Genomic DNA, 9,903 nt, shown 5'->3' with positions numbered 1-9,903 from the left:
AGGTCGTGGACAAGGTTTAGGTTCCCCTGTCGCCACAAAAAAAGCTTTCTATGGTAGTTGCTTGATGGTCATGAAAATGTAATCGGTGTTTTGTCGAAGTGGGTGGGTGTGTGCCTTCCTGGGAGATATATTAGCTCCCCCCTAGGTGTGGGGGTGTGCGTGTCTGTAAAACCTGAATGATGTGGTATGGTTTCATGCAATGGAGCCGGGGTGATGCCCTTTTTCATCTAAAAAACAAATTTCTGACAAATATATGCCCTATACACAACCACAAATTTGTTTTTTTTTTCATGTAGCTCAAAATACGACGCATTTTTTACCGAAAGTTCGCACGAGTATTCAGAACATGTGTATGTATTCATGAAATAAATTTTTTATTTTTTTAAAACGCAAAAATACAGTTTTTATTTATTTTAAAAACCGGAAGTACTAGTGCTTACGTGCACTAAATTTGCTTACCGTACATTCGCCTCTTGAACATATCACTTCGTTAAAGTTCTTTTCCGTTTTTCTTTTGAGAGCTTTCAAAGCTGAATATATACGAGTTCATTCTCGAAGAACAAATATGTACGGCGTGTTACAAATTTACATGTCCTTCCTTTTAAAGAACAGAACGTAAGTGGATGACATAAAATGGAAATGGAACGTGACAAAACATCTGTAGCTTGAACTTGCTAGCTAGCGAGTACTCTACTACGGAAGTACGATAGATTTCAGAAAAATTTCTTCACTGGAGAAGTCGGGTGATCAGACAGGCGCGACGGTGGCGCTGGCGCCGTGCTCGGCATCATCCTCGCCATGCTTGGTGACGTCGTACAGCTCGCCGTCCCCCCACAGCGCGTACGCCTCCTCGCCGTGCACGGCGTCGTCCCCAATCGCGAGCTTCTCCTCGGACATCCTCAGCGGCACGACGAACCTGATAGCCACACAGATGATGGACGTCACCACCACGTTCCAGCCGATCACGAAGAGCGCGCCGGCGATCTGCTTCCCGAGCTGCGCGCCGCCGGCCGTGCCGCCGTAGAAGGCGCCCTGCGAGTTGGTGACCGGCAGGAAGAGGTTGCAGAGGGTGGGCTCGGCGAAGAGGCCCGTGAGCACGCCGCCGAGGAGCCCGGCGACGGCGTGGGTGTGGATCACGCCGAGCGTGTCGTCGACCTGCTGCAGGAGCTTGGAGCGCTTGTGGAGGATCATCATGGTGTACCACGGCACGCTGCCGGCGAGGACGCCCATCACGAGCGCCGCCCACCCTTGGACAACACCTGTATAATCACCATGGATAAAAAATGTCAAAATCACTTTAGTTTACCTATTTTCTAGAGAAAAAAAAACTGCTTTACACGATCACCATGTGAACACTCGAAACTTTGTTTACTTCTGATTTGTCTACAAGGAAATTTTGTGGAAAAGTTGAACAAAGTGCCCAGGTTCAGTAGACCTTGACTTGAGATGGTGATTAGCCTTGACCTAAGCACTAAGGCAGACACGACAAACTGGCATACCAGAGATTCTTGTGAATCCTGACAAACTATGCATTAAGATTCCACGCGCTTGACGTTGCTTGTTCACTTGTTCAAATTATCTATACAGTACAGTACTAATTATTTTACTAATACGATTAATTTGCAGATAAGATATCTTTTGCAGGATGCACGGATCTCCTCCACTATTCTGGCAGCGCAGCCAATATTGAATTCAAGGTCAACTTCGTACCGTACCCTAGACTTAGACCAGGCGCCAACGCCATGCATGCATGACGATCGAGGGCACAGAGACGTGCAGATGAGGAAAAAATGTACCTGCGCCCGGCGTGATGCAGACGAGGCCGGTGATGACGGCCTGGACGGCGCCGACGACGGAGGGCTTCTTGAAGAAGACGACGTCGAGGCAGGTCCAGACGATGAGGCTGGCCGCCGTGCAGATGTTGGTGTTGAGCACGGCCATGGACGCGTCGACGTTGGCGGCGTACGGCCCGCCGCCGTTGAACCCCGCCCACCCCATCCACAGCAGCCCCGCCCCGGTGAGCGTGAACAGGATGTTGTTGGGCGGGAACCTCTCCCTGTCCTTCCTCGTCCTTGGCCCGACCCAGTACGCGGCGGTGAACCCGGCGACTCCGGCGGGGATGTGGATGACGTAGCCGCCGCAGTAGTCGATGACGCCCCACTGGAAGAGGAAGCCGCCGCCCCAGATGGAGAAGGCGCCGACGGTGTAGGAGAAGGTGAGCCATAGCGGCACGAAGAGCATCCACGCCATGAAGCTCATCCGCCCCAGAAGCGACCCGGCCACCAAGATCACCGTGATGGCAGCGAACACGCACTGGAAGTACACCACGGTGGCCATGGGGAAGAAGGGCTCGATCATGGCCGTCTCGAGCGTGCCGTCGGCGCGGTAGTGCGCGGTGGCGGGCAGCGCGGCCCGGCCGATGAGGTAGGCCTGGTTGAGGGCGGGCCCCGCGCGGCCCCAGAAGGGTAGCAGCTTCTCGCCGAAGGACATCTTGTAAGCCCAGACGACCCAGCAGATCCAGACGGCGGCGAAGGCGTAGAGCGCCATGAAGGCGGAGTTGACCGCCCACTTCTTCTTCACCACGCCGCCGTAGAGCACGACCAGCCCCGGGATGCTCATGAGGCCCACCAGCGTGGACGCCGTGAGCTGCCATGCGTTGTCGCCCTTGTTCAGCCAGTCCGCGATCGCCGCCGAGGTGTTGCCCTGGTACGCCACCGGGACCGACATCTTGGCTAGCGGAGCTTGCTCTCGCCGCGCCGGCCGGCCTTGAGAGGGAAGCTAGTAGCTAGCTTGCTAGATGGAGTTGCAGTGCTATAGCTGGTAGTCTTCTCTCCGGCAGTATATATAGGGAGTGGCCGGGAGAGTACATCCACGGCCACTGGCCATTGGTGACAAGCGGTGACGTGCCCGCGCGCCGGCCAGCCGTTGCCCAGGCAGAGCGATCGTACGTACAATGAGATACTACACTACGGAGGAGGAATCTACGAGCCCTGGATTGAATATTAATTCTACGAGTTCCGTTGGGCCTTTGTGGGCTGGCATCACATACTACAGCGAACTGAGCCGTTGACTTTGAGAGGTCGACGGTGGTGATCCAGGAATCAACGTCTCAACAGCTGATTCTTCGTCGGTGTACAGCTAGCCGTGCGGCGCGGGTCGACGAGTTCGTTCACTGTCGTGCAGACCCCTCGAGATGGACGTGCCTAGCTTGTTTGCTACCTTGCCGCGCCCCACGGGCCATACTGTGCTGCCGGGTCGTCATACCTAGTGCTACGTACGAGCCTACCAGGTGTGCCACCTGCCAAATGCCCGTGCCACCCTCTGCCGGCATGGACACGCCCAACCTCGGCGTTTCCCAAATAGACGTATAGACGTTGCGAGTGCATCGGTATCGGTAGTGTAATATTAGAGACACCAACACCTGGTGTGATGATTCTCTATTGAGGGCCCCACCACTTGGTCCTCCATTTGGGGGGGGGGGGGGGAGGGGGTTACGAAATTTAAACTAAACTAAAGCCTAGCCTACTGCCGCCGGTTGGGGCGTGCGACTGGCCCATTACTTCGTTGTTCTTCTCCTTGGCCACCGCATGCCCCCTCGCTCGCCTCCCCACACTTACTCCGTGTATCTCGCGATGTAGCATCGCCGCATGCATTACCGGAGCTTGCCGGCGCTGCTGGGCCTTCACCGTCGCCTGCTAGCAGTGCGACTCTATATTCTGGGCGAGCCTGCTTCCTCGCGGGCGGGTGCCCTGGCCTGGTGCTAAGCATCGAGCTCAAACAAGCTCTACCTCTCGGCCTCCATGATGAGGCGACCAGCCTCCTCTGTTGGCGCTCTTTGAACGAGATCTCGACTGCACACTCAAAGATGGCGGTGTCTACTGATACGTCTCCGACGTATCGATAATTTCTTCTGTTCCATGCCACATTATTGATGATATCTACATGTTTTATGCACATTTTATGTCATATTCGTGCATTTTCTGGAACTAACCTATTAACAAGATGCCGAAGTGCCGATTCTTTGTTTTTCTGCTGTTTTTGGTTTCAGAAATCCTAGTAAGGAAATATTCTCGGAATTGGACGAAATCAACGCCCAGGGTCCTATTTTGCCACGAAGCTTCCAGAAGACCGAAGAGTCAACGAAGTGGGGCCACGAGGTGGCCAGACCACAGGGCGGCGCGGCCTAGGTCTTGGCCGCGCGGCCCTGTCATCTGGGCCCCTCGTGACGCCCCTTAACCTGCCCTTCCGCCTACAAATAGCATTCGTCGCGAAACCCCCAGTACCGAGAGCCACGATACGGAAAACCTTCCAGAGACGCCGCCGCCGCCAATCCCATCTCGGGGGGATTCAGGAGATCGCCTCCGGCACCCTGCCGGAGAGGGGAATCATCTCCCGGAGGACTCTACGCCGCCATGGTCGCCTCCGGAGTGATGAGTGAGTAGTCTACCCCTGTACTATGGGTCCATAGCAGTAGCTAGATGGTTGTCTTCTCCCCATTGTGCTTAATTGTCGGGTCTTGTGAGCTGCCGAACATGATCAAGATCATCTATCTGTAATTCTATATGTTGTGTTTGTTGGGATCCGATGAATAGAGAATACTTGTTATGTTGATTATCAAAGTTATATCTATGTGTTGTTTATGATCTTGCATGCTCTCCGTTACTAGTAGATGCTCTGGCCAAGTAGATGCTTGTAACTCCAAGAGGGAGTATTTATGCTCGATAGTGGGTTCATGTCTCCGTGAATCTGGGGAAGTGACAGAAATTTCTAAGATTATAGATGTGCTGTTGCCACTAGGGATAAAACATTGGTGCTGTGTTCGAGGATGTAGTTACTGATTACATTACGCGCAATACTTAATGCAATTGTCTGTTGTTAGCAACTTAATACTGGAAGGGGTTCGGATGATAACCTGAAGGTGGACTTTTTAGGCATAGATGCATGCTGGATAGCGGTCTATGTACTTTGTCGTAATGCCCAATTAAATCTCACTATACTCATCATAATATGTATGTGCATGATCATGCCCTCTTTATTTGTCAATTGCCCAGCTGTAATTTGTTCACCCAACATGCTGTTTATCTTATGGGAGAGACACCTCTAGTGAACTGTGGACCCCGGTCCAATTCTCTATACTGAAATACAATCTACTGCAATACCGTTCTACTGTTTTCTGCAAACAATCATCATCCACACTATACATCTAATCCTTTGTTACAGCAAGCCGGTGAGATTGACAACCTCGCTGTTTCGTTGGGGCAAAGTACTTGGTTTGTGTTGTGCAGGTTCCACGTTGGCGCCGGAATCCCTGGTGTTGCGCCGCACTACATCTCGCCGCCATCAACCTTCAACGTGCTTCTTGGCTCCTACTGGTTCGATAAACCTTGGTTTCATACTGAGGGAAAACTTGCCGCTGTACGCATCACACCTTCCTCTTGGGGTTCCCAACGGACGTGTGCTGTACACGCCATCATCTACTCACAGGCTCTGAGATCATTCGGTAGTGCTCCATGTTTAAGGAGTCCACGATATCCGCCTGATGTCGGCCCCCCTCAAATTATGTCGGTCCACCAATTAGTCAAAGCTTTAGAAGTTCTTAAAAATGGTCTACCAAGGATTATATGTGTTATGGGATCTTCTAGCACGTCAACAATCACAAATTCAATGAGTGATGGGCACCCTTTAATTGGTACAAGAATATTTTTTCTTAATGCCTACATCTTGTTTATAGGTGGAATCAGCTAGATAAAGTTTTAGTTCAGTGGTCTCGAAGGGACCAAGGTTATGTCTTTCAAATAAACTTTTAGAAATAGTGGAAACACTAGCACCAAGATCACAAGTCCAGCTATCTCATTTACTCTACGGTGTAATCTGGAGAAGGAGCATTGCTATAATCCAATTCTTCAGGTTCTCCACATTTCTCCATTCTCATCATCTTAAGATCTTCATCCAGGTTTGGTTCAGATTTTCCAGCAAATCTTGCAAATATGAGAGTTTGACTCTTAGCTATCTTTCCTAGTTGTATCTACATAGCTTTGGTTCTCTCTTGAAGCATGCACATCTTGTGTTATACCTTGGTTAGGCAACTTATTAATAAGATTATCCTGGTTCTTTGTGATCTTCATTAAGATATTATTTTGCTCGAACACATAAAAGATTTAAAAGTGTTTTGTAGCATGGAGAGATTACCATTATTTACTCCCATATTATTATTATTATTATTATTATTATTATTATTATTATTATTATTATTTAGAGAGTTAGGTATTGCTTCTGAAAATTTAAGCCATAGTTTTAACTCTTCCATACTGAATTATAAGGATTTCCAGCAATTAAGTCTGCATCCTCTACAGTAGTGTTGGTGATGGCATTGAATTGGGCTTGTTCTTTGCCCTTACTTAGAGTGATAATCTCATCTAACTTTGCAGTAAGTTCTTTGTTCCTGTCATCATTGATTGAGTTTACCTTTCTTGAAGAGGATCTTTCCACATGCCACTAGGCATGGTAATTTGCATGTCATCGGGGATTCTTGTGGCAACATCAACTTCCTTGCATCAATGTAAGTTCCTTCTCATGTGCTTTGGAGACATGTCAAGACTCAAGATAAATTACCATCGAAGTTTTAAATAGTTAGTTATAGCCTTTTGGAAGCTGGGATGATACTTTATCTAGAGTCTTTACATGTTTTCAAAGCACATGCGAAGGAATTTCAGGTTAATAATCTTCGATCGTTATCTTGGATAAGGATCAACATGTTTTATCCATATTGCAGTTGGGTATTTCACCATCAATAAGGTGTGGAACCACGTCATGTATTCGACCTGCAGCACACAACAAAGATATAATATATATTGGAGGGGCTTTGGCCACAAATTGAAGAGTAAGGGGGAAAGGGGGTCCGGGACCCCGTGACGCATCATGCGCTTATTTTGGAAGAATGGGCCAATTTCCCCATTGATCGAGATTATAGTTTGCCCCCCCCCCCCCCCCCCCCCCGCGAGAGCAGCTACAAAATCTTCTAATCATAACAGGTGTCAAAATCTTTGTGACGTAAAACCTTAATTACAAAAACTCGAATGACTCTATCATATGATTTATCAAAATCGAGCAGATTCCCCAAGATTCTTAATTTTTAGCTCGTGGACAATTCCTTGACGTGCGAGAGAACCATCTAGAATAAACCTTCTCTTGATTAATGTCATTCAATTAGGATTAATGATTTTCTTGCTATGGAGTGTAGGAGGATGCAAACACTTTAGAGGTAATTTTGAAAAGAAAAAGAGATCAATATATGCATGAATTTTAATTTTACTAAAGATTTGATCATATTTTCTAGGTCATCGTCAAAATAGATAAGTGATTTACCATTTTTAGCCCATTCTCCTATCAGATCCTAGATTCCTACTGTTGTGGGTATACTTCATGGGTGTACCATCGACAGTGCCTAGATCCGGCAAGCCCGGGTGGCCCACAGATGGTGATGAGGCATGTGGCCCATCGGGCGGCCCAGTTGTTGTTGATCCTGACGGAAGATGTCCGGCCCAGGAGCAGGGAGCCGGATCCAACTGACATTGAAGAGGAACCCAGATCCACGGAGGCCCATTAAGGGACCCGGATCCGGTACGACGTAGATGGAAGGGCGGATCCTTGGCGTACACGGCAAGACATTGTACCGTAGTTAGGAAACCTGTATCCGGCTAGGACTCTCCATGTAAACCCTAGATCCGTGCGCCTTTATAAGCCGGATCCCGGGAGCCCTAAAGGCAGAACCTCAACTCATTGTAACATCGCGAAAGCGCCTAGATAATTCCAAACAAGCAGCAGTAGGCCCTGTCATCGTGCAGGTGTTCCGAAGCTGGGTAAATCGCGTACCACCGTCCCGTGTGCACTCCACCCTATGGCCCCTACTTCTTCTCCCCCTCGTGAGGATCCCTCCTCCGAGGTACCGTCGATTAGGCAACGACAGTTGGCGCCCACCGTGGGGCCTGCGGTGTCTGGAGGCCGGAACCGGGAGGGTTCCGCCATGGGAAGCTACGACGACACCATCGCTGTGGGGCGCGTCCTCTACGCCGGAAATCTGCCGATCGTCCCTCCGGATGAGTGTTGGATTCCGGCTAGGACAAACCCCGTCAAGCTCTCCATCGTCCCAGTTGGCGGCATACACATCTTCATCGGGGAAACCGTCGATTCCGACGGAAACCCACTGGTAAGTAACGCAGACGCGACCGCCGCAGAGCTGGACGCAGTCGCGAAGATCCGATCTGAGATGCAGGAGCTTCCCAAGGAAGATTCTGCCTCGGATCTAGAAATTTCAAAGCCCACCCAATCCGCCCCTGAGCAGGAAATAACGGTGGAAGACCAATGCAGATCCGCCTGGGTCTCCCAGGTGTTAGAAAAGCAGAGGTGCCACTTCGTACACTTCTTGGCCCATACCGTCGGAACCGCCCCTCAAGAAGACGGAGCTGGTCTTGAGCAGGTAGAGGCACCGGAAAACGACGCTGTTCCGGATCAGGCTGAGCCTGTCGGAGAAAGCGATGATCCGGCTGAAGAGTCGATTTTGGGCAATCTGAGCCCAATTTCCGGAGATACCCCCTCCATGGATACTGACGAGTTCAACCGCAAGCTAGGGGAGTACGGTTTCGGTGATCAGCCTGAAGTTGATTCCGCCCAGCCTAAGCAGGTACTTGCGACCGTGGCAGCGCTGGGAGAACCCGGATCAGAAGGAGCAGCCACCCAATCCGATCCTCAGCCATCCCGTCAAGGATCTCCGATGTCACGGGAGCGACCCCGCAGGGATTCTTCCTCGGAGGACCTCCTATCACCGGAAGAGATGGTTGCTCAAGCAGGCATGGATGCAGTTTATCGCTCGGATATTCTTAACAAACCCATCACTCCCGAAGACGTAGAAGCGCTGGAAGCTAAGAGACTGGAGATGCTGGCCACAGCCAAGAAGTTTAAGGACACCGCAGCCGCCATGCTGGAGGAAAGGAAGCACGCCGCAGTTTTTGTGGAAGACTTCATCCAGCGTGAGCAGGAGGTGGACGAAGGACTGGCAAAGGTCAAGGAACTCCGAAAGCATTGAGAGGACAAGATCGTTGAAGCTCATCATGAGGTCGAAAGGGTCCGGCGTGACTTGATAGCTCCTCGCAGGATCACCTTCGCAACTCCAACTGAGCAACAGCCGTTCGCAACCCCAAAGGACAATATGACGAAGGCTGCAGAGATCTTGAAGAAAAAGAACGAGGAGATCGACATCGACTACGTTCGCACGCTCGTCGCTTCAGCAGTGAGGCAGCAGAGCAAGGCAGACACTTCGCGCAGATTGGAATCTAACCCGGAGCATTGCGTCTCCACTGCGCACGACGGTCGCCATCGAGATGACGAATCGCGAACCGGATCTTCGGAACGCAGAAGGAAAGCCAGAGAGCACCCGAATCCAATCCCCGTCCCATCAAGGACGCCTCCATCAGATCCAAGAAAGGGAAAGGATGCAATGTACTCTGGACGGGACAAGTACCGCAACCCCTCTCCTCCGCCTAACGGTTACCCGCGACCCCCTCGCCGCCGTAGTCCAGCCGGAAACACCAGGCCCCCAGGGCATGGTGGGATTGTTATCCGCGACAACGTGCTGCCAAGAAACATAAACAGGGAGCGCACGCCGGAACCTCGCCGGAACCAGAACAACGATCGTGAGCCCGAGCCTAGGAGGAGTCGGAATGAGGAGCGCGACCCGGAGCCTCGCCGGAGCCGGAACGACCAGGGCAGCCAGCGCCAAGGCGAAGGCAGCCACAGGAGCCGGAGCCAGCACCGGGAAGGCCGAGGAGAATCTGAAGGTGGAAGCAAGAAGTCGGATCGACCCCCTCGCAGGTCTCCCTCACCACCACCTAGCAGTGGCGGCGGAGG

General features: G+C 51.1%; 1 protein-coding gene across 1 annotated transcript; it reads right to left on the bottom strand.

Moving 5' to 3' along the window:
* Nucleotides 1–522: 522 nt before the first annotated feature.
* LOC127291886 (ammonium transporter 3 member 2) lies at nucleotides 523–2,961 on the bottom strand. The gene is made up of 2 exons (XM_051321203.2): nucleotides 1,797–2,961; nucleotides 523–1,259 (listed from the first exon to the last, which is right to left on the bottom strand). The coding sequence occupies exons 1-2, from the start codon at nucleotides 2,725–2,727 to the stop codon at nucleotides 748–750; spliced, it is 1,443 nt and encodes a 480-aa protein (XP_051177163.1). The 5' UTR covers nucleotides 2,728–2,961; the 3' UTR covers nucleotides 523–747.
* Nucleotides 2,962–9,903: the final 6,942 nt, after the last annotated feature.

The sequence above is a fragment of the Lolium perenne genome, chromosome 4 (assembly GCF_019359855.2).
Source record: "Lolium perenne isolate Kyuss_39 chromosome 4, Kyuss_2.0, whole genome shotgun sequence".
NCBI lineage: Eukaryota > Viridiplantae > Streptophyta > Magnoliopsida > Poales > Poaceae > Lolium > Lolium perenne.
The sequence above is the reverse complement of the archived record's forward strand: the minus strand, read 5'-3'. Positions and strand labels throughout refer to the sequence as shown.